This window comes from Furipterus horrens, unplaced genomic scaffold, assembly GCF_987537825.1.
Source record: "Furipterus horrens unplaced genomic scaffold, mFurHor1.1.pri manual_scaffold_7, whole genome shotgun sequence".
NCBI classification, from domain to species: domain Eukaryota; kingdom Metazoa; phylum Chordata; class Mammalia; order Chiroptera; family Furipteridae; genus Furipterus; species Furipterus horrens.
In genome coordinates, this window is record NW_028327177.1 from 27,252,527 (window position 1) to 27,278,525 (window position 25,999).

Genomic DNA, 25,999 nt, shown 5'->3' on the forward strand with positions numbered 1-25,999 from the left:
CCTTCTCTCTAAAATCAAAAATACAAATAAAATAAAATAAAATAAATTAGAGACTAGGAGAAAAATAATATGGAGGATGTAGTAATTAATGAGTCAGGTGATAGATAAGAATCAAACAGATATGAGAAATAAGAGGATTGCTAGGTAAATTCACAACACTTTTACCACAACGTTCTGTTAATATAAAGTTATTCTTGCAGCAGTGTGAGGTTTTTGCCTTATTCACTTGAGCATTAGGTTAACATGTTATTTTTATGTGTCACCTAAATCAGAGACTATATGACATGGAAGGAAAAAAAATATCACAGACTTGCAATTGAAGCACATTGTCACATTGTACTAGTTATTGGCTGGGTAAACTTGGTCAAGTCAGTCACTTTAATAAGTGAAGGAACTTAGAAAACTTTAATTCTATCATACCTTGCACATTTTACATATTACTACATATTATTTTTGTATGGTATTTAAAAAAAATTTTTATACCCGTCATGTAGTCATCATGTTTTTTAATAATGTATAGATTTATTCACACACAGATTTCTTGCTTACCATTGCTTTTTTTATCACATTCCTTTTGGGGGTTTAATTTATGAAGAATATCTTTTAGTGGGTTTTTATTAGGATTTGCAAGTGATAAAATCTCTTGAGTTTCATTTGTCTGAAAATATTTTATGCTCTCATTGATCATTTAGCTGAATATAGAGTTATATATTCTAACTAAGTTCTTTATTTACCAGCACATAACAACGGTTGTTGATTTTTTAAAAATATTCATCAGCTTCTTTTCAAATATCTGTAAGAAGAAAGGAACTATTTTTTTCTCAATTTTGAATCAAAAGCTTTTATTTTTTTAAATTATTATTAATCAGAGAGAGACTGAGAAAGAAATATCAATTTGTTGTTCCACTTATTTTTTATGCATTCCTTGGTTGATTCCTGTATGTGCCCTGACTGAGGATCGAACCTGCTACCTTGGCATATCAGGACAACACTGTAACCAATTGACATACCCAGCCAGAGCCAAGAGCTTTTATCTTTTCATCTTATTCCTGCCCTATGAAACCATGCAAAATAATTCTCTCACTCTTGGATGAGAAACAACTCTTCAAACAAAAAATTATACTATCTTGAGTTATTCATGTCAACAACTTTAGACTAAATCTCAGATCTTTTCAGTATATTTAATCATAACTAGGTGAAATCTTGACATTTGGATGTCCCACTCCTGACATCTCCACCCAATAATTTGACATCTTGGAAATATTCTGACCTAATGCTCTCGTGAGAGACTTAACTGCTTCTGTTTACTCGTATATACATTCCCACAAAGAAATCCCTTGACGGGTCCCATGGCAGATAAGTCAGTTTAACTGTCTACCCCTATTTACCAGGGTCTACTCCTGTGTTTGAAAAATTTCATAAGAGAGAAAGGAAACACCAAAGCTAAGTCAATACAATTCATCAGACCTATACTGTGCATTGGTGGTTTCAGAAAGCCGGAAGTTGCAGTGTAATAGTAATGCAGAATTCATTAATATGTTTATTCAGCAATTATTTATTGCCATCCTTGTCATACTCTCTGGCCTCAGATCACTTCAGTTTCCCATTAGGTGATCTTAGACACAGTGTGGATCCAAATGAAGTTCATACCAGTTTGTGCAGCAGAGCCTTCCCAGAGGGATTTACAAGTATGTCCATGGATCTGGTCCCTTTGTTCCTGCTCTTGTTTCTGTTACTATAGAGTGAGGAAATCAGTGGAAACTGGATAGCAGTCAGACCAGCAACTACAAGCACATTTTCCCTAGCCTGAAGAATTTTACTGATAGCTCCACAAACATTTGTCAAACTTCTAGTATATATGAGCTCTGATGCATGCAAAGAACACTTTGGTGAACAGAGCACATGTAGGTGCTGCCACCCAAGTGCTATCAAGGTTCAAGAATGTGCTCTCTTGTGCCTACTTTCCCAGGGAAACCTAGAAATATTGAGAAAGAAGAAGCTATTTAGTTCTTTCCCCATAAAATATGCGTTGTGCTGACAATGTTTTCCAAGGAAGTCTGAGTTAATTTTAGGTAACCAAAACCTTGGATGTCACCACAAATTTCTTTGAAAAAACTTTTGGCATAAGATGGGCAGTGCAGAAGATTTTTCTGATGCTCAGCTTAGTTTTTTCTTTGTTTGCTGTCATCCATTACCTTAATTGTTTAGCTCCTCTCTTTACTTGGCATTTACAGGATTTCAATGCTTCAGGGTGGTCCTGACATTTTTACCAAAGTGCTATGAGCTAAGGGCCCCTTCTCTAGGCTGGTGGTGTATTTTCAGGTGCTCTGACAGAATTCATTATTTCTTTATACAGCAACAGCATTAAGAAACTAGCTGTGTTTTCTAAAAGATATATGAGCATGAGTGAGGGCTGAGGTTGGGGTGGTGATTGAATATGGAAAATCATGGACCTCTTTATAGCTTTATGGTAAGTGTTAGTGTCTTTAGGTTGTTTCTTGAGCGCTGGGCAGTTATTATTCAGGCTTTGTTAAATTATTTGTTTTTGTTACAGAAGAGATGGTGTCACCAGTAGCAGTCAGGCTTGGAATCCCAAGCACTATGAATCACTGAGCACAGAATCAGCAGGGTTTGCAATCCCGTCTTGTGCTTGCGAGTGAAGTGGATTCAGAAAGACCACGTAGCAGCCGGCTTTCCGGCTGACAATTATTCATTCATTCCCCCTTTTCCTGGTGTTCATACCAGCTACCCACATTCAGTCTTAAGATTTTTAATACTCTAGAATTATAGACCAAAATCCTCTTGTTTCCAGAAAAGCCAACTGCTGGCCTTCTCTAAACCATAATCATTATTATACCTGACATTTATTTAATGTTTACTATCTGTTAGGTTCTGTGGTAACTACTTTATGTGAATAATTTTTTAAATTCTTGACAATCCTAAGAGGTAAATATTGGTAGTATCCCTATATTATAGTTTAGGAAATTGAGACTTACAGAAGTTGAATACTTTCCTGAGGCCATCCATTTAGCAATTAGTGAATTTAGAGTCAGAACCAAGTATTCTGAGTCCAGCCTCTATACTCTTAACTTGTAAGTCATTGCTTTCTTATTAATTGTCTCTAGAAAAAGGAATATCTGTTTATCACCTTGTTTAATTTTTCACTTTAATGTCTTAAAATATCTTTATGAACATAAATTATCAAATTTCACCCTTAGATTTTCTTGCACTGGACTGTAAGTTCCATGAAGGTAGTCTGCTTGATTTATGTTGTATGTTTGTATTCTAAGCAACATTTTATAAACCTACTTATAGATAACAATTGATTATTTATATATGACTGTCAACCAGGTGCTTTTATTTAAAAACTTTAAAAATAAAATAGTTTAACAAACTCCCATATACCATCACCCAACATCAGCAATGATGAACATTCTGTCTTTCCACACATACTATTTATAGTCCAAGTTCGCTCTTCATAAAGAGCTCTTAACAGATTTCACTAGCGCAGCAGTGAAATCTCCCAGTCCTCTCCCACCTCAACCAAGGATCTTAAACTGCAAAATCAGTGTGTAATAATTCAGAGCAGATATGAGCAGTTGTCAAGAGACAGAATGGCTCCACAGACCTGAAAGAATTGTAACGAAGTCAGCAGTACATCTAAAGAAACAATGTGCTAGTCAAGAGGGGGCCCTGGTCAGCAGTAGCGTTCCGGGAGGCAGACCTTGACAATGTACCTACCTGAACCACCGTCCTGGCCGAGCTGTGTGCTCTGTGAGCACCCAGTCAGTCTGTTAGAACCCGATGGTGAGACCATTCACAGAGATCATAGCTAACTTCCCTTATTCTGACTCTAAGCTACCTTCTCCATTTACACTTGCTTTCCAAGGTGATGTACTGGTGAGTGTAAACATCCAGCCTGTCTGACGGTTTTCTCATTGTGAAGTAGTCCCCCAGTGCTCTGGTTTCATGTATCAGCCCCTTGTGCTTTGTTAGAATGGATTAGCTTCTCTTTTCCACATGTTTTTTTAGCCAAAAATCTTAATATAGTCATGTTTTTCTCATTGAATTATCCTTTGTTCACTAATTTTCAAAAAATTATTTCTATTAGAGGCTAAATTATACCATTAGTTTAAATACATATTTTGCTTTTGTGAGTTAGTTTTGTTTTTTAATGAATAAAATTACCAAAACAAAATGCGTATTTGTTCCTTAGAGTGACTTAAACTACTCAGTAATAAATCTTTTTTTGTGAAATTGTTTATTTTTATTCCATCATCTATTAATCAATTTTGCTTAAAATATTTTAAGCAATGGCCCAAGTTAGTCTTAAGCTTAGTCAATTTTGTCCCTGCGTTTGTGGTTTGTTTTTGGCTTTACTTAACATGTTCTGTTTTCCCTTCCGATTTTTCATTCTGTCCAAAATGATTCAAGTTTGTTTTATTCTTTTATCCTATTGGCATCTTCTTAGGTTCTCTTGTGCATTGAGTTCTCCTTAGTAGAGTCTGAGTAATTGCCAGAAACTCTCAATTTGATTGTCATCACATTATCTTTTTTGTGCAACTCCATCTTGTGTTGATCTCTGTAGTAGTTTGAGGCTCAGCAATGATGTTGCAATCTTTCGATCCCATTTTTAACATTCCTAATTGAAAAGCCCCAAGGTCCTTCACATGAAAATCCATTTGTGGAAAGCTCCATCTGTAATTTATTCCCTCTCAGCAAAGCTCCTCAGTAATGTTTTTGAGCTCCTACTGGGATATGAGAGGTCATTAAAAATCATCATTTTTTCCTCCTCTTCCAGAAGAAAAAAAAATACTGGATTACTTGAACTTGCTTGTTATTTTCTTTTTCTGCCTCATATGAACTCAGATAATGGTCTTCTATGCCTGCTAGAGCTGTGAATGGTTATGAAAATAGATTGCTCTTTTTGCTATAGTAAATGTTTTATGATTTCTTAAAGTGTTTCGTATTAGGGCATTTATATTCCTTTTATAAACTCCTCTAGGGACCCTTTAGCTTTTCGGTGCCGTTTCATCTCACCATTTCATGTAAATTCCAAGGAGAAATCATTGAGCCCCATTGAAAGGATGCTACGTTACTTGCTATTGGCCCTAAAGTGCAGCAATATGTTATTTTGCTGTTGTCGTCACTGTGGAGCGGGCAGCTGCTCTTTTGTGCTTAGATTATCTGCAAAGTGATTTTGGTCTCTGGGGTCCAGACGCTGCATCAAGATCCAGTAGTACCAATTTTATTTCTCACGATGCTTTCAATGTTTCTTCTTCATAGCTGTTCCTAGTACTTTCTCGTGAGGAGGAGTTAACAAGTCTTTCCCTACTCAACTCTTATCTCTTCTGATTTACTAATCAAACTGAAGCTAAGTTTAACATTTGAAGCTTAGCTTTTCTTTTTTCTTAATAAAAACTATCCAGCTTGAAGCAGCTAGAGGAGCTTGAGACCTTCGCCCATTGTCCTTTACAAGATTACAAAGGGTCCTAATATTTGAGAGGGGGGGGGATAGTTAATTTTTACGAACCAGGGGTATGGACTTGGGGGGGATTGCTGGGGGAGGGGGGTGCTGGGTGGAGGGGAGCAAGGGGGAGAAAACTGGAACTGTTGTAACAACATAATCAATAAAAAAACATTTAAAAAAAATAAAAATAAATAAATTTGGCTGATGCAGTTCAAAAAAAAAAAAAAAAAAAAAAAACTATCCAAAATGTAAACAATTTCAAAGGAGAGCTTGTTTGCTCTCCTCTTGTAGTTCAAGTTTATTTTTAACTGTATTAAAGGAACTTTACTGTACCCATATTTTGTAAAAGATGAATGTCACCTAAACAGCATTTAAGTATACTGTTATAAGTTGGTATATTCTGGTGTGAATTGGTATATTCTCTTATGTTGCTTTGCCTCCAGTGACTGTGAATCAGTGTCATTTGCTTTTTTTCTACTTTGTCTTTCTTTACCAGTCATGATAGGAAAAGAGAAGTACATTTGCCTTATAATTAGTGGTGTGATGATAACCAGCTCTCCCAGGGAAAAACAAAGCATCCTGATCTGTAGCATTTGCTGATCTCTGGGTGTAATACTCTCACCGTGGAGGACTTCCGGCTGCCAGCATGATGTCACCGATTAGAGCTGGGAAGAGATGTGCATGGCCACCATCATGCAGTATTCCCACCGTATAGACACAGTAGATTTAACAGTCTCAAAAGCATGGATGATAGTAAAACAGTACAATTATTAAGAAGTAATACATTTGAGTGTTCATTATCTTTGTTTTTAATATAATTTATTTAATAGTAAATTTAGTTGATTTAATTTTTGATAACTGATTTTAACAACCTCTTCACACAATCCCTGAAAATTCATAAATTGGCTCTTTTAAAAATTATTTATTTTTTATTGTATTTTTTTTATTACCATTTATCCCCCCTATACCCTCTTCCACTCTACCCACCTGCCTGCCCCCCACAATCGTCACTCTGTTGTCCATGAGAAATTGGCTCTTATGAGCTGGTGAAAGCTGGTTCCAGCACTTCATTGCTTATGGTGGGGGAAGAAAGATACTGACAAGAGAACTGGCACTCTGATCCTCTCTATTTTAAGTTTCGTTAATGTTATAGCTGGAGACAACCCACCCTTCGTCTTTCCACCCTTGGGAGACTGCTTATGAACCCTTGCTTGCACCTACTGCAGCAGGCACATCACCTTTGCTCCAGAATCTTCAGGTGCTGTACAGTTTGTTTCCTGAGAACTGTAAGAGGGAGCTTATGAAAAAGGCTTTGTCTATTTCAGCAGCCAAGGGTGTTTTTTCTTCTTTTGTATTTTGAGTGTATGAAATAGTGTCATGGGTTTTATGGGATATGTCTTTTTTCAAGTGGGCCAGCTAGGTCCTTGTTGACACTATCCTGAAGTCCATCTAGCAGAACCCTAATGCCACCTCCCAATAAGTAAAGAAAGTAGCAACAATAGACAACTTTATATAAATCCCTATATTTTTGGTAGGCATCTTGGAAATTGCTAGGGGAATGTGAAAGATACGTATCTTTCTGTGGCCCTGCCAGTTACATGATTTGAATTCCACCTTTTACCATTGCAATGGAGTCCAAGAAAAATGGACTTGCTAATGACACCAAATGCTGAAGTGTGAATCCTCATCTGTGGAATACTTTAATAAGATATATTGTAAACCCACTTTTAAAATTTCCCCAGTTTTAATTGCCATGGTAATATATTCTGTTAGATGTCTCATAAACTAGTGTTCGGATCTCACAGTATATAGGTTTTGACACATCTTGTCCCTCGTGTACTGAGGGACTCATTTGAAGTCATACAGTTCTGGGTTGAAGTTTCACATTTCTCTTTCTTACTTCCAGTTCTGGCCTGGTGGTGACAGCAGAACATCATGCAATCAGTGTTACCAGGCAGTCATAGAAAGATACATCCACATGATTTTTAAAATAACTACATCAAAACGAAGTATGTGAAACTGTTCCATTAACATAACTAACAGCTGAAATGTAACATAACAAATCAACACATGTGCTACAACATTTGGTATTATTCTTGACTTTGCCTTTTAAGTCTACACAGGAATTGTTCTTGTTTTCATTGGAACACAGATGAGTGTCAAGCTGCAGCTCATCAGATGGCCCCTACTTATGGAAAAGATGCTTCCCCAAAGACTGTGCTCACCTTTGGCACTGTGAGAATACGTGCCTGGTGCTTCTACAGCATGATCATTGGAGTCTAACCCCATAGCTGTTCTCATTTAATCTTTAGTTCAAAGAGAAATCCAAATAGCACAGACAATTGTAAAAAGATATTTTATTGTTCTTGTTTGCTTTTGACCTTGTTAAAAATGAGAACAAAGTCAATAAACCCATAGTTCTCCTTTTTCAGGTATGTCTATCTAGGCTTTATGATTCAATAAGAAAATGTTGACACCCGCCAGGGAATATGAGGATGAATAAAATGTGGGAAAACTAAGCCTGGAATGCCTCATGATACATTTGAGAGGAGACTAGGATTCACTTCCATCAAAAAATATGCTCATTAATGTACACTTTCAAAACGACCTTGAAAACTATTAAGTGGAAATGCTGAATCTTGCATGACAAATAACTTAAGGTTGGAAAAAATTTAAACTGGAATGGGAAATGTCATGTTTTAACTTGAGCCATCTCCTATTTAGTGCAATACAGTGTTGTGTCCAGGATATAGGCTCTGATTAATAAAGCATCTGAAGGGCACCCTTCTAGTTGCTAGATGGGATGTTGCCTGATTCATGAATTGCTTAATAAAGCCAATTAGATCTTCAAAAATAAAAATAAAAAAACATTAAAAGTAAACCATCTGAGATTTCCTTGAAAAGGCAAACATCGAAACATTTTTGTGTTTTTCTTTTCTTTTTATTTGGGGGTGGGGCTTTATTTCTCTATTCTAGTTCCCAATTCAGTTCTTCCTCCTGAGTCCATGGTATCCATCCTACATCTTTTTCTCTTGATGGTTTTATTAACCATCATGTGGTCTTGAGAGCTTAGTTAAGGAAAAAGATCAACTCCCAGAATTTCAAGACTGTGAGAGATTTTTATTTTTATTTTTATGGAGAGGCATTGCTTTTTTTCCATCTCTATCTGATACAGTCGCCAAGAAAGTGAGTCACAGGCACAGGTGTCTAGCGGCTGGGCGAGCAGCCCATTGTGCATTTCCTGATTACATAACCTTTGAGTGTCTCCAGGAGAGATGGGGTTTAGAGCCATGTTGTGTGCAGTGCCAGGCAGTCTGATCGCAGACAGGCATTGCCTATATCCCTTCTCAGAAACTTTCCTGCTGGGTTGTTAAAGCATCATAGGTTAATGTTGAAATTGGAATCATGTCGACCACAGCTGTGTGTGAGTGAATCTCTGCTTTAATGTGAATCAGAATCGCTGACTGGGATATGAAGGGAGCATTTTCTTCTCCAACATTAGCTGCATTGTTATTTGCTCAGTGGCTAGAAAGGAAGAACTGGGTGGCCAATAAAAAATTAAATAATAAAAAGAGAAAATGACCCAATATTTAAACAATGTTTCTAACCCATAGTTAGACTGTTTTATTTAGTTATCACATAGCATAATCTTTCTAGTTCATCTTATAGTTAGTTTACATCAATTTAAAAATAATTTTTATCATTTTAATAAAAATGTAAAGGTGTTGTTTAGCTTTTTAATATTTTTTCATATATACGATTAATCCCTTGTGTTAGATATGAGGTGCCAGTTATTTACTTATAGATTGTCCCTGGATTATTAGAAACACATATTAGAAGGCGTTTTCAGATTTTAATGGCATAATTCAGTTGAATGCACTATAAATTTACTATGTAGCCTAATAAAGGATTGATGGTCAAATTTAATTTTCTTCTCCTTACCCCCTTCAACACCCTTGGGAGGAGAGGAAGAGTGACAATAAATGTGCATAATGTGGGTGTTGGGTGCCACACGGAGGATGACCTTTCAAGCCCCCTTCTAATGCTTCTTGTTCTGTGATTTGATCATAAAGCTGGTAACGAATCAGGGAGGTGAAGGTGTATGTTGTTCTTAAGGATTACAGTGGCTATCATAGTAGGGGTTGATCAAGAGAAATTACTTGGGTGATAATGAACAATGTTCCAATAAACTGGCATTGAGGACGATACATGCACAGTTGGAGGGCACATGAATACCTAAATTTAGGTGCAATCAGAGAAGGGAACTAAAATATTTTAAAATTGTATTGCCATTTTCATTCAGTGCATTTATTCTTAACAAGGAAGTCTGCAAAGCTTCAATCCGAGTTCTAAGTAAATATTTCTGGTTTGGGACCTTGGCTTATAACATCTATTCAGTCATAGGATTGCAATTAGACAAATGTATTGGAATATGTATTTTAGCAAGGAATATCCTCTGCTTCTCTTTCCTTTATTTTCAGATTTGAATATATGTCCAGCTTTCTAGGAGTCTTGTTTTAGGGAAACTTCATAATTTTATCTAAGTGGTAAGCAGTTAAATATAGGAAGCACATGTGATATTTAATCTAAACCAGAATCCTTTTGAGAGTGAAAGGGAACTCTTAATAACTATGCCAGAATAGTAGTCTTAAACCATACTGGGGACACACGGCTACCCTAATTATAGGTCCTTGAGACAATGGGACATGCAGCTAAATAGTATGCATGGACCACTATGGCTTCATGAGCAAAGAGTGTAAGGTCAGGAAGGAAGTAGCTTGGTCAGAAGACTGAGTTTTATGATGCTTCTCATTGGGATGGAACTGCTGCTGCTTATTTCCTCCTCATGTTTTTATACTTGTTCTTGTCAATTTTTCCTTGTTTCATTGTAAAGATTAAATTCACAGAATTTGAATTGGAGGAAGAAGGAGAAGAAAATAGGGAAGTCAAAGGATGTGCTGTGAGTGGTATGTTATTAACGAACACTGGAAACACAGGAGGAAGGGAAAGGCTTGGAAAACTAGGGAAATATTATTCATCATATCACTGAGTCGTTGAATTTGAGGGTCCATGGGCTATCTATGAGGTGTGACAGGTAGGCAGCTAGAAGCACAGGTTTTGAATTCAGGAAAGAAATCGGATTTAAAGCTATAGACATATATTTGGGTTTCTTCCACACACAGTTGACTGCTAAGTCTCTGAGAATGGATGAAGTCTTTCATTCATTTATTCATCCCTTCATTCATTCTAAATTTGGCATTATGCTAGGTGCTAGGGCATCATTAATAAACTAATTACCATAATAAACAAAATAGATCCAATCTGTTCCCATAGAACTATGGTCTACTGGGACCCCTGGGACCACATGAGAATGATACCTAAGCCAGACTTCAGGGGTCAAGAAGTTTTTTAGGATGACTAGAAGCTTAGCAAAAGGGGAGGAGAGGTTAGGGGTGGAGTGCACAGAATGCATAGTGTGCAAGTCCTGTGAGAGGCTGCGGGCACGTGTGAGAAAGCAGAAGAATGTGAACTGAGAAAAAATATGGTTGCACAGAGACCTTACGTGAATACCTTCCTTTAAGGAGGAAATGAAGGAAAAAGAATAAGCAAAGGAGCCTAAGAATGGAAATAGGCAGAGAATCAAGAGAAAGTGTGGAAGGCAGAGGAGAGAAAGTAAAGAAGGAGAGGATATCAACAGTGTTAAATAAAGCTGTGTAAGGACTCACGTAGGATGAGGATTAAGGAGAAGTGCCTTTGAACTGGTGTTGATGTGGTTTTTAGTGATCTTAGAGATCAGTTTCATTGGCATGAAAACCAGATTGCAGTAGATTGAGGTGTGAGTGAAAAGTGAGTATAAAGATTTGTAGCGAAGGGAAAGTGAGAAGCGGGGTGATAGTTTGTAGATCAAATAGTCAGGAAAAACATTTTAGGATGGGAGAGACACTTCCCTTCAATACCTTTATAACATAAAGAAGGAGATGAAACCCATGGAAAGGTAGATTAAGGAATGGGTACTTAGGAAAGAATTGATGTAGCAAGGTTCTGGAAGAATGGAGTCAAGAGCACGCGTGAAAGATTCAGCTTTGGAAAGGAGTCTTCCTTTGCAACATCGGAGAAAGAAAAATACCTAGAAGAAAGCTCTATAGAGGGAAGTTGAGGGTATTTATACTGGTGGCTTTTCTCAGTTAAGTGGAATAAAAAGTCTACTGAAAGTGAAGAAATATACAGGTACATTTGGGGGGCTCTAAGGAGGATGGAAAAGTTTAGAAATGGGGATATGGAATTGATTAGAAATCAGCAAAAACTTACCAAGCTTTTCCATTACAGCTGAGATGTTTTTTGTTTGTTTGTTTTTTTAAAGTCTGTTTATAATGAGCCAGTTATAGTTTTGATAGGGAGCTTGAGGACAAAGTTGGAAAACATGAATGAATTAGATAAGACTGGCCCAGAATTGGACCTTAACAAAGCAGAAGATCAAGGTGGGAGAAATTAGGGATATTTGTAGAGAAATGATGGACAGTCTTCAGTCCCAGTTGTGTAAGAAAGTAAGAGAGATAAAGTGGTGCCTGATTTATTTAGAGGACAAGTGGAAGCCACAGGTTGTGCAGAAGGTAAAAAAAGCATTGTGAATTGTATAAAAGGATGAACAGTAAGAGTCAGAGAGAGGAAGTTGGAGTAGTACAGTGAGTGAAGCTCATTCTGAAGAAAGTCACACTGCAAATTTCAGAAGGTAAAAGCCCAAGCCATTGGATACAGTGATATAAAGATACCTCGCTTTAACACGGTACCATGACATATCCACCTTGGTGTAGTGATAGACTATGCACATAGCATCTGGAGCCTTTCATAAGACTGTGGTAGCAGTAGATTTTAAAGATAAGACACGAGGAGTGAAAGGGGAGGGAATAGATGTGAGTACCCACTAGCAGATGACCTATCATCATTATTCTAGTCACTATTTCAACTTCTTCTGTACTTTACACTCTTCACTGCTATCATGTTTCTAAATCAAAGGAATCATCCTGATTTCTACAGAAAGAGTTTGATATGTGGCCTATCAAGTCTTTTTAAACTACAGCTTTGAATGTAGCTGACCCAATGGCAAAGCAAATGCTTAATTTTGTCATTAGAAACTATTCTTCCTCTAATATAACCTGGCTACTGATTTTTAACCTAAGTGTTTTAGGAAATCAGGTTGACTTTCCTTTGAGGTAAACTTGAAACTTATTGAAACAAATTCTGGAGATATTATTTCTTAATTTACCTTAGTATGGCATTATTTTAATTAGTTCATGTTAAAAACTTCCAACTGAGAAAATGTTTAAGAACAGGTTTGAATCAGATACAATCTTAGCTTGGAAGACTAGTTAGATTTATAGGTCATTCCTTTAAATAACTCCCAAGGTTAGAAAAATTGTCTCGCTGTGTGTAGCAAATTGCACTTTAAATATTATATAATCATTTGGTAAGAGTATGTATGGTTCATTTTGGACAGTTCACCCAGCAGAATATGTACCTATGTTTTACGGGACAAAATTTCTAGACTGCAGTTTGCCTAATTAAAGAGAATACCTTGAATGGCTCTTGAAGACATTCTTCTCTATTTCACAACACTTAAAAAGAAAGAATTATTCTCTGCTGCTATTCAAGACATCTTAATAATTTCAAATATTTGCAGTCTGCTACATCTTTTCATTTTCCTTCTCTTAAACATCATTAATATTATCAAAAAATCTTTTAAGTTCTGCTTTACCTTCGTAGAATTTTTCATTACATGACTCATGGAATTTTTCCCTACTTTTTCTATTTTATCATCTTGTCGCTTTTTCAACATCTACACTAATAGCTCTTATAACATATGTGTTATGATGTTTCTTTTATTTATTGCTTGATTTTAGAGAAAGAGAAGAAAGGAGACAGAAAAATCATCGATTTGTTGTGTGCTCCACTCATTTATCCATTCGTTGGTTGATTCCAGTATGTGTCCTGACCCACAACCTTCGTATTTCAGGATGATGCTCTAACCAACTGACCTACCCAGCCAGAGCCTAGTGTTTCTTAACTTCCCCAAATCCAACTTAAAAAAAAAAAAGTCTCCATTTATCCTAAGTTAACTATGGGATGGCAATATACTGGAATCCAGCATGAACTGGAATCACTTCAGCTTTGAATTTTGAACTCTGATATTTCTCTTTCAGATCATAATTTCACTTTAGGCTACTAATATCCCATTTATTCATTCACTAAATATTTATTGAGGGCCCATATATACTGGCATTTATAAGTACTCCCTTAAAGGGAGTACTATAAAAAAGTTGATTCTACTTTTTTAAATACCGTAAATGCCCTCTTCCTTTATCTTCACCTCGAATTCTTTGATATTTCCTCCTATATGTGATTGTGATACTGAACTTTAACCTGTACCTTCAATTCTGACTTCTCTTACTTAGGCTCTTTTGCCATTTCCTCTGACTTTATTCATTATTATTATGTTTTACAATCAATATTTATTAATATTTATCTACCTATTTGTGCTTCCTCTTGTTTTATATTCCATCTGGCTTTTGTTTAGGGCTTCCCTTTACTTAATTAATTAATTTAGTGCAGGTGTGCTGGTGATAAATTCTCTGTTCTGTTTTATTTTTGTTGTTGATTACTGACATCTTTATTTTCATTTTGGAAGGGTATTTTTGCTAGGCACATAATTACAGGTTAGCAGTTATTTTCTCATGGCACTTTAAAGATGTAAGGCTCGAGCCTATGCCTGGTCTACTTGTGTTCTTAGGGTATTTTGAGAGCCCACGGTGTTTATAGGGGCTTCGCCACTGGCAGATCCTGAACTATAATAAGCCTTATTCCCTCAACATTGAGACTTCCAGAACCTGCACTCACAGGCAATTATAAGAACTTGAGCTGTTATTAAGTGTGAGACAGAAGGTCACTGGGGAGTTTGAGCAGAGGGGTGACATGCATGGGATTCTCTCTGCTGTGGTGAGACTGAGAAAGCAAAGAGGAACCTGGCAAGGCCGGTGAAGAGGCTACTGTGAACAAGCAGGTGAGAGATGAAGTTGGCATATAATTTCTTACTTGACTAGTGAAATGACTTTCAAACAGCCTCAAATCTTGATCTATTCAAACCCTTTTACCCTCTTGATGCCATAGTGATTTTTTCTTTTCTTTTTTCAGTCCTCACCCCAGGATGTGTTTTGGAGAGGGAGAGAGGGAGGTAGGGAGAGAGAGAGAGAGAGAGAGAGAGAGAGAGAGAGAGAGAGAGATGGAGGAAAGAGAGAGAGAAAGGAGAAAAACATTGATCAGCTGCCACCCATATGTGCTCCAACCAGGGCTCGAACCCCTAGCCTAGGTATGTGCCTTGACCAAGAATTGAACCCACAACCCTTTGGCATATGGGATGACACTTTAGCCAACTGAGCCAACTGCCCAGGGGCATAGTGATTTACTTTTAAAATTCATGTCCAATAATGTCACTCCTCAGAGATTCCTCATTATATATTTTTAAGTTGACATTCAAATTCCTTACCAAAGAATGAAAGATCATATCCATGCTCTGGTACCCGCCTCCCTTTATAGCATCCTTTCTTATTCAAACTCTTTCCTTTAGCCAGTGTTACCTACTCGAAGCCTCAAATTTCTCCCCAGGTTATACAACCCTGATAGGTCCCCAAGCCTTGGTCTGTGTTCTCCTTCTTCTTGAACTGTCTTTCTCAACAACTCCCTACTCTTGTCTTATTGACTCAGATTTATCTTTAAATATTCAGCCTCAGAATTATGGATAAGAGAAGCTTATCTTCTCTTGGAAGGGTTTCTGAAACTTTTCCTTCCCAATTTCAGGACATAAATGAATCTTTTCTGTGGATTCAGTACAATTCAATAAACATTTATGGCATCTATTCTCTGCCAAGAACAGTTTTAGGAGTTGGAGAATCACAGATGAACAAGCTGAAGTATTTGCCCTCAAAGACCTTGTTCCAGAAGAGAGGACACGTAAATACATAATTGCATTAGAGTGTGATCGGTATAACAGTTGAAAAGTATGATCTTGGGAGGAGGGTGGGTACGAAGGATTCTTAGGGGAGGAGAAATCCATGTTGACTTTAAAGAATAGGTGAGGGTGAATCAAGCAGACAAGGTGCATGGAGGAGGGTGACTACCCAAGACTGAAGGAACAACGTGCAATGGTATGGAATGGCAAACAGTAAGGTTTAGGAAACTAAGAATAATTGATAGGAGTGTAAAATTTAGAAGGTGATTATTGGGAGGTGAGCTTGAAAAGCTCGGACAGGCAGTCACTGCAGATCTTATTTGCGATGCATGACTCCATTGTGGCACTTTTCATACTGTGTTGTAACCCCTGGTTTTCATCTCCATTTCTCCATAATGGGTTCCTTCAGGGCAGGCAGCGCATCTCACTCTTTCGTCTTTGCCTGCACAGCGCCTACCCAAGGGTCTAGGATGTAGTGGGTACTCGTAAATGCTTGTGTTATCAATGAGGACCCTTTAAAACTTTTAAAAGATTATTTTACATAAGACTATTACTTTTTATTTGATATCTGTCTATCCATCTAGTGCCTGGGTTCAGTCTGGACAGTATCAGCTCCGAAGTCTAAGCATAAAAATAAAATTGAAATAAAATACAATTAGAGATTCTTAGTAAAACTACAGGGCATGACATATCCAGTGTATAACTTTTAAAATATAAAATGTTATTAAGATGCTGCTCAGATTTAAATAGCTATCATTGAGAGGCAAGATAAAGGCGTAGAATGAAATAGACATTTATACAGCTTTGCCTACGAAGCTGGATGTTCTGCGTATATCTTTCTATTCACTCACTTTCTTCTTGTATCTCTTCCACAACAGTCGACACCAGATGGAGACATTTTTACAGCAGTAAGTTTTAAGAACTCTGCACCTCATTTGGGTGGGACAGGCAGTCTTCTGAATCTCTAGACTAGCAGACTAATAGCCTGCTTTGCAGCCCTAGCGTATTCTTGCCTCTTGCTTTCAAAAGGGCATTTCAAACCACTTGGGAAAGTGGCTCATACAGTTAGAACTGCCATGAACATGAGGAAAAAAGGAAACATGTAACTTGAAACCAACCATAATAATCCAGAGTAGTAATCTGAAAAAAATTTCCAATATCTAAATCACCTACTCTTGTGCAAGATCCACTGGCTAATTGACTAATTACAGATGAAGAAATAGGAAAAGAAAATGAAAAGCAAAGTCTTTTGAGTAGAGACACTGCTTTGTCTTTAGTTCTACACATCATTTTAAAAAATCACTTGAGCTCGTTTGTTGCATTTTCTTCCCTTTTAAAAAATACCTTTGCCAAGGAATCTGCTAACCATCGTGGTTTCTCCCAACATCCTCTCCTTTATCTCCCTTCTTCCTTAGTATCTTTTTGCCACCTATGTTGCTCCTTCGGCCACTCTTGACATTGGACTCCAACAGGAAAAGAAAAAGGAAATTTATATGAAGATACAGCCACCATTTGAAGACCTTTTTGACAGAGCAGAAGAATATATTCTTCTGCTCCTACTTGAGCCCTGGACAATGATGATAAAATCAGACCAAGTTGCTTACAGACAGGTATTGTGGCACTGAGAAACTGTGTGTGAACCATTGAGTTTCCTGTAAACTGATGATAAACAACATTGTTAACTACAAGAAAAAAAACTGAATAACTTTTCAAATGAGCCAGTAATTCAGTTTTTCTTTTGCTTCCTAACAAAACACTTACATGGGTATCATTTTCAGTTCTCTGTACAAATATGTTAGCAGAGATAAATATGAGTTTTGGTTTCATGTGGACCAACAAAATATGCCATCATAATATACTGGCTTTGTCCCTTCTTGCCATTTTTCAGCCATGGCCTTAATTTTGATTAATGGACCAAGCCCGTTTAATTTTAGTCTGGAGGAGTTACAGTAAATATTATACCCATGGAAAATATAAACATTTCATATGTATTGTGAAAAGTACATTCTCTGACTTCAGTGCTGCTATTTTAAAGCACCCCCAGATGTTCATCAGGTCAGACTGCTTGATTGGATAAAAGTTTCAACACATCTTTTTTTATTTCCAAAGAGGTCATGTTAAGCCTCAGTGCTTGAATATTTTCACTCTTCTTATTGACGGGTGGAGGAAATTTCTTTAAATATTTATTCTGACTCACAAATTAAAACCATTCATGGTATTTTTTTATATTAAGTTAATGCATGCACCCTGTTCATGAGGTCACTTCAGGTGGGTGTCGGCTATCTTTGTGTTGCTCTTCTTTGTTCATGTCTCCTCAGCAACTTCTTAGTCATGTCTCCCACCAGGAAGGAGAGGTGAGGTAATTAAGATCAAATTAACAGGGAAACACCTTGGATAGGGTTAGCTTACTAAATTATAATGAAAGCAATCCTTATGGCTTACTAAGTAATTACATTTTTCTTTCTGATTTCTCTTTGTTCTGAAAAATGAGCACTACAACTTTTCTACTACAAAAATATATAATTACACTAGGGAAATTAGGTTATCATATGAAAAATTTAAAAATTCTCTTTACTTATTTTTAAATATGTTTTATTGATTATGCTATTACAATTGTCTCAGTTTTTCCCCCCTTTGCTCGCCTCCACTGGGTACTCCACATACCCTCTGGCAACCCCTCCCTTCCTTAGTTCATGTCCATGGGCCATGCATATAAGTTGTTTGGCTTCTCCGTTTCCTACAGTGTTCTTAACATACCCCTGTCTATTCTGTACCTACCAATTTGTACTTCTTAATCTCTGTATCTTTTCCCCCATTCTCCCACTTGCCCCTCCCAACTGATAACCCTCCAAATTATCTCCATATCTATAAGTCTGTTTCTATTCTGCTGGTTTGCTTAGTTTTTGTTTTTAGATGCACTTGTTGATAGTTGTGAATTTATTGCCATTTTAATATTCTTAGTTTGATCTTCTTTTTCTTAAATAAGTCCCTTTAATGTTTCATGTAATAATGACTTGGTGATGAACCCATTAGCTTTACCTTGTCTGGGAAGCACTTTATCTGCCCTTCCATTCTAAATGATAGCTTTGTTGAATAGAGTAATCTTGGTTGTAGGACCTTGCTTTCCATCACTTTGAATATTTCTTGCCAGTACCTTCTATGTTGCAAAGTTTCTTTTGAGAAATCAGCTGGTAGTCTGATGGGAACTCCATTGTAAGTAACTCCCTGCTTTTCTCTCGCTGCTTTTAAGATTCTTTCTTTTTTTTAACCTCTGACATTTCAATAATGATGTGTCTTGGAGTGGTATTCTTTGCGTCCAACTTGTTTGGGATTCTCTGTGTTTCCTGGACTTGTATGTCTATTTCCTTCACCAAATTAGGGAAGTTTTCTTTCATTATTTTTCCAAATAAGTTCTCAATTTCTTGCTCTTCTCTTCTCCTTCTGGCTCCCCTATGATTTGAATGTTGGTATGTTTAAAGTTGTCCCAGAGGCTCCTTAGCCTATCCTAGTTTTTTTTTTATTCCTTTTCCTCCTTGTGGTTCTGATCGAATGTTTGTTTCTTTCTTTTATTTTTTTATTTTTGGTTTTTCAATTACATGTTTCTTTCTTATGTTTCAAATCATTGATTTGATTTTTGGCTTCATCCACTCCACTGTTGATTCCCTGTAAATTTTTCTTCATTTCACTTAGGGTAACTTTCATTTCTGCCTGAGTCTTTCTTTCATGCTGTAGAAGTACCCAGTTAGTTCCTTGAGCATCCTAATAACCAGTGTTTTGAACTCTGTGTCTGATAGATTGCTTATCTCCATTTCATTTAGTTCTTTTTCTGGAGTTCTGTTCTTTCACTTGGGCCATATTTCTTTGTCTCTTCAATTTGGCAGCCTCTCTGTGTTTGTTTCTGTGTATCAGGTAGAGCTGCTTTGACTCCCTGTCTTAATGTGGCCTGTTGAAGAAAGGGGCACCAGTAAGTTGGATGGGGTGGAGCCTTAGATAATCACCAGGGTGGGTCAGCCCACATGAACCAGGTTGTTAGAGTCTCCGATACGATGTCACTGCTCTGTGACTCTGTGTTTGGGAGGCTCAAAAAGGGACAGTGCTTCTGCCTGGCCTCTGGAGTTTTGTCCCAGAGGAAACTGTTTCCTGGCACTCATCCTGATACCAGACACTTCAGTTTCTTCCCATCTGACTCTGGTGCCCTTCCAGCTGCTGCTCTGGTGCTGGAGCCCAAAGGGAGTGAGTCTGTATAAGTCCTGAGTCAGTTTTAGGCCTTTTAAGTGTAGTCTCCTGAGAATCCCACAGTTTCTTCTGCTGCCCCAACCTCCACTTGTTTTTACAGTCAGAAGTTATAGGGACTTATCTTCCTGTCACTGGAACCATGGGCTGGGTTGTCTGGTGTGTGCTGGGATCCCTCACCCATTGCATGTCTCCACATCTCTGTGCCTCTCTGTGTATCTCCACATCTACCCCCCTCCTACCTGTCTAGATGAATGTAACTTCTTTAATTCCTTGGTTGTTGGACTTCTATACAGCATGATTTTCATCTGATTCTGGGTGATAGTTGTTTTGTAGTTTAGTTTAATTTTTGCTGTGGTTGTGTGAGGAGGCGAGCCATGTTTACCTATGACTCCGTCTTGACCAGAAAGTCTCTACTTCTTATTTTAATATAAGGTATGGTCTAGAGAAAAATAGATCTGAGATAGTCTTGAGATGATAAAGATTTAGAATTATAACTAAATTCCCTAAACCAAAAGGTTTTGTCACTAGTAATGATTCTTATAAAAATGCATGGGACAAATTATATATTCTTTTTTATTTATTTATTTATTTATTTTGGTTTTTCAATTACAGTTGTCCCCTTTTCCCCCAATTTCTCTCCCCCACCCAACCCACCCCCTCTCCCGCAATCATGTCCCTCCCCGTTGTCCATGTCCATGAGTCATTTATACGGGTTCTTTGACTAAACCCTTCCCTTATTTATCCCCCTTCTCTCCCTCTCCCCTCCCCGCTATTGACTGCTATTCTGCTCTTTGTTCTATTTAGTTCCTTTGTTTGTGTTGTTCTTTAGTTTCCTGTATTAGGTGATATCATATGGTATTTTTCTTTCTTTGCCTGGCTTATTTCACTAAGCATAATTCTCTCTAGTTCCATCCATGTTGTTGCAAATGGCAGGAGTTCCTTCTTCCTTTCTGCTACATAGTATTCCATTGTGTAAATGTACCACAGTTTTTTGATCTACTCATCTACAGATGGGCACTTAGGTTGTATATATTCTTTTTAATAAAAGGAAAAATAACTATTACCTTCTAGAAACACCTTTAAATCCAGCCCAGAGACTTCTGTAAAAGTCCAGTTGGCTGGATTACCAAGACTCTTTCCCAAAAGGGATAACCAAGGAGACTACCCAAACTAGCCAAACTGATTTTTTCCCTGAAACAGAAATGGAGAATGATCTTGTTTCTTTACTGTATGAAGTAGTGCAATATATACAATGAAGGCTTCAACCTACTATGAAGTTTAATTAGGGGATTAATTTTCTCCTCTCTTGCTATACCAATAAAATCTTTGCTCACTGACTAATAACAATGGGGTCTAGTCATTTCATGTTCTTCTGATTATGTGGCCCCTAGATCTAGTAGCGCCTGTCTTCATGACTATGATCCTGTTATAATAAATAGAAACTGGAAATGTGACCAACATGTTTCCATTGTTTGTTAGTTCATAGGGGTGTCCAGAAAGGTAGATGATTTTTGGTGGTACAATATCAGCAATTTTCAACCTTTCCATCTCATGGCACACATAAACTATTACTGAAATTCTGTGGCACATCAAAAAAAATTATATTTTTTGCCAATCTAACAAAAAAGGTATAATTTTGATTGATTTACAATAATACTAATACTACTAATAATAATAATAACCTACACTTTTTGCTCCAAAGTCACTTTTTGTCTTATTTATTTTTATTGATTTTAGAGAGAGAGAGAAACATCAATTTTTTGTTTCACTTATTTAAGCGTTCATTGATTGATTATCAAACCTGCAGCCTTGGCATATTGGGACAGTGTTCTAACCAACTGAACTACCCAGCCAGGGCCCTGAAGTGGTTTTTTTTTTTTTTTTTAAGTTAGATTCCTATACTTGCGTATAAGGATTTCTGGTACCAAGAATTTACCATCAGATACAACCTTAATATACAAAGTGACCAAGAAGATGCAACTCTATTATATGACCTATATATTTGTGATTCAAGACAGGGCATTCACACTGGACAGCTATTGTTGTACTGGCTGTTGTCATTTTCTTGTTTGACAATTTAAGGGAAAAGAGGTCACTGCCCTTAACTAAATACTTGGGTATTGCATGTTTTAAAAATTCTGTGGCACCCTGGTTAAAATTGCTGCACTATATCATTACCTAGAAATGTATGTATTTTTTAATTGTATACATTCAAAGTCTGACTTTGCTATAGCTGATTTTTTTTTTACTATGTTGGTCTTCTTGCTTTAAACTCCAAACTAATTTACTTTATTAGCAAGCGTATTGGTTTCTTAGCCCACTGTTACTGGCAAATTTTGCATTCTTTCCCCACTTTCTCATAATACACATTCTATTGATGTTATAAGTTTTATTTTATTTTATTTTAGGTGGAGTTGGTGGAAGAAACTCGACAGCTAGATTCCACATACTTCAGAAAACTACAGGCTTTGCATAAAGAGACACTTTCTAAAAAAGCTGAGGTAAGACAACTCTCTACTTAGAAAAATGAATTTTTATCCTGGAGAGGATTAGCTCTGCATATATTGGTGGGGGTGAGAGATCATATATTGACAATGTAGGGGATAGGCAGTCTCATTTTTCTGCCGCTTCTTTGCTTAGCATGCTACATTTGATAGGTGTAACATTTTATTGACATATTTAATGTCATAGAAGATAAGGTAGCACTGGGAGCCAAGTTACTTGTTTGCCCGAGCTCAGAGTCTTTAAGCTACATTATATTCTTTTGAATGTTATTGATTATTTTCTCTATGTCAGCAATTCTATTTGATGTCAAGTAACATTTTTCCAAACAGAAAAGGAAGTGTTGTATGATATTGATAAGCAAAACGATTTTTAAAAATAAGGAAAGAGTTTGAGGAAGTCAATAAAAAGATCATAGGATTGACTAGGATATGAAAAATGTTATCTTGATATAAAAATTTAAAACTTTAGGATTGGTTAAGTAAACCATGATATATCCATAAAGCAATAATGTTAAATGTGAATCTATATAAAAATGACAGTTTGGAGTCATATTTATTGACATGGAAAATGCTCAGGACATATTACATAAAAATATAAGGAATAAAAACACAGCTATTGTATGATCTTATTTATACAAAATTGAATATATATTTCTACATGTAAACATATATGAAAAGAAGTATCTGGAAAAATGTTCACCAAAGTGTTAACTGATTGCTAAGGTTTCAGGTGATTTTTTTACTTTCTTCTTTGTACCTATCTGAAATTTTTCTTCTTTTACAATAAACTTTTACAAAAACAGTAAAGTTATTTTTTAAATGTTACCTTCATGATAGTCACCTCATTAACTCAGAAGTCCTCTATTTGAGATACTACTAATTAATATCTTGAAAAGGATATGTAGAAATCCATAAAAGTAGCACATTATAAAATTATATTTTAAACTTTATGAACTATAAGTTTTAACACTCCCCATAATCCCTTATAGAAGACTGATTTTGAAAATATTGGTAGTTTCCCTATGGAAAACAGATTTTGAAAATATTGGTAGTTTATCTCATGGTCTGATGCTTTCTAAACACAAATAGGAAGATGAATTAATCATATAAGAAATTATAGAACAGTTTTTCAGAGAATAAGCCTCTCTAGCTCTTTGCTCTGTGGGGCTTATAAACTCCCTGCAAAACATCAGTGGCCTTAAAAAATACCCCCAAATTAACTTTTAAATGAAGGAGATTACATTTAAAGAATATAATCTGGACTTCTGGTCAAGATGGAGGTGTAGGTAAGCACGCTTCACCTCCTTGCACAATTACAGAAAAATTACAACTAGATCACAAAACAACTATCACCCAGAACCATCAGGAAATCGAGCTGTATGGAAGTCTGACAGCCAAGGATTTAAGGAAGCCACAGGCATCCCGACGGGCAGGGGGAGCAGAGACGTGGATATTGGCGGAGAGGGGCAGACACGTGATGTAGGCCATGGAGGCAGCAGAACGGGTTTTCCCACATTTGCACATGGTGGATAAAAATCAGGAGGGATACCTTGGGAGCAAGAGATTCCAGTCCCAGGCCAGACCACCCAGCCCTGGGTTCCAGTGCCAAGAAGATAAATCTCTATAACTTCTGGCTGTAAACACCAGTGGGGGTTGGGATGGTGGAAGAAACTGTCAGATTTTCAGAAGACACCTCTGAAAGAGCCCACATGGACCCACCCCCTCTGGACGTCAGCCCTAGAGCAACAGCTGGAAGGGCACCAGCGGCCTATGGGGAGAAAGCGAAGTGACTGGAAACGGGGCGCATGCCAGAAAAGCTCCCTCCAAGCAAACCTCCAGAAGACAGACAGCGGCATTGAGTCCTCCCCCAAATGGAGCCAAAAAGTGATGATGATTACCTAAGGCTCTGCCCCACACAATTTACAGGTGCCTTTTCTACAGTAGGCAGTGCTACTGAGACAGGGAGTCAAAGCAGCTCTAGCTCATACACAGAAACAAACACAGGGAAGCTGCCAAATTGAGGAGACAGGAAACATAGCTCAAATAAAAGAACAGAACAAAACTCCAGAAAAAGAACTAAATGAAATGGAGATAAGCAATCTATCAGACACAGAGTTCAAAACACTGGTTATTAGGATGCTCAAGGAACTAACTGGGTACTTCTACAGCATGAAAGAAAGACTCAGGCAGAAATGAAAGTTACCCTAAGTGAAATGAAGAAAAATTTACAGGGAATCAACAGTGGAGTGGATGAAGCCAAAAATCAAATCAATGATTTGAAACATAAGGAAGAAACAAACATTTGATCAGAACCACAAGAAGGAAAAGGAATAAAAAAAACCTAAGATAGGCTAAGGAGCCTCTGGGACAACTTTAAACATACCAACATTCAAATCATAGGGGAGCCAGAAGGAGAAGAGAAGAGCAAGAAATTGAGAACTTATTTGGAAAAATAATGAAAGAAAACTTCCCTAATTTGGTGAAGGAAATAGACATACAAGTCCAGGAAGCACAGAGAGTCCCAAACAAGTTGGACGCAAAGAATACCACTCCAAGACACATCATAATTGAAATGCCAGAGGTTAAAAAAAAAAGAAAGAATCTTAAAAGCAGCGAGAGAAAAGCAGGGAGTTACTTACAATGGAGTTCCCATCAGACTGCCAGCTGATTTCTCAAAAGAAACTTTGCAACATAGAAGGTACTGGCAAGAAATATTCAAAGTGATGGAAAGCAAGGTCCTACAACCAAGATTACTCTATCCAGCAAAGCTATCACTTAGAATGGAAAGGCAGATAAAGTGCTTCCCAGACAAGATAAGAATAAAGGAATTCATCATCACCAAGTTATTATTATGTGAAATGTTAAAGAGACTTATTTAAGAAAAAGAAGATCAAAACTATGAACATTAAAATGGCAACAATTTCACAACTATCAACAACTGAATTTAAAAAACAAACTAAGCAAACAACTAGAACAGTAACAGAATCATTGATATGGAGATCATTCATAGGGTTATCAGCTACGAAAAAGAAGGGGTATCATGGTGGGTAAGGTGCAGGGTTTAAGAATCATAATGGGTAGGTGCAAAATAAACAAGAGGATGTTAAGAATAGTATAGAAAATGGAGAAACCAAAGAACCTATATGGCATGACTCATGGACATGAACTAAGGGGTGGGGGGATTGCTGGAGGGAATGGGTGTACCTGGCAGAGGAGGGCAAAAGGGTAAAAATTAGGACAACTATAGTAGCATAATCAATAAAGCATTTAAAATAAAACAAAAAGAAGGTAATCTTTATTAGAAAGTATCTTGCATTACTCTATGACTTTTGAAATTAAGTTATAGATAAAAGAATGTTTTATGTTTGTGATACCTTGGTAAGAAAAAGAACCAAGTTAGAAAACTATACATAGTTGTATAGTCCTATCTTCTTCTTTTTTAATTCTCACCCGAGGGTATATCCATTGATTTCAGAGAGGGAGAGTGGAGGGAGGGAAAGAGAGAGAGGGAGTGAGGGAGAGAGAAAGAGAGAGAGAGGGAGGGAGGGAGGAAGAAAGGGGGGGAGAGAGAGAGAGAGAGAGAGAGAGAGAGAGAGAGAGAGAGAGAGAGAGAGAGAGAGAAGATGATTGGTTGCTTCTCATACATGCCCTGACCTGGGATCAAACCCACAACCTAGGTGTGTGCCCTGATCAGAAGTTGAACCTGCAACCTTTTTTGGTGCACAGGATGATGCTCCAACAAACTGAACCACCATGACAGGGCATTTCTATCTTCATTTTTAATAAACT

The 25,999-nt window shown here is 37.1% G+C and overlaps 1 protein-coding gene across 1 annotated transcript in view; it reads left to right on the top strand.

The window, feature by feature from the left end:
• The window catches only part of RGS22 (regulator of G protein signaling 22), an 88,082-nt gene that overhangs the window by 33,680 nt on the left and 28,403 nt on the right, over window positions 1-25,999 (top strand). Inside the window, exons 12-13 of the mRNA XM_090284888.1 lie at window positions 16,886-17,080; window positions 22,115-22,207. Of these exons, the coding sequence (XP_090141014.1) occupies window positions 16,886-17,080; window positions 22,115-22,207 (288 nt within the window). The remainder of the gene's footprint in view (window positions 1-16,885; window positions 17,081-22,114; window positions 22,208-25,999) is intronic.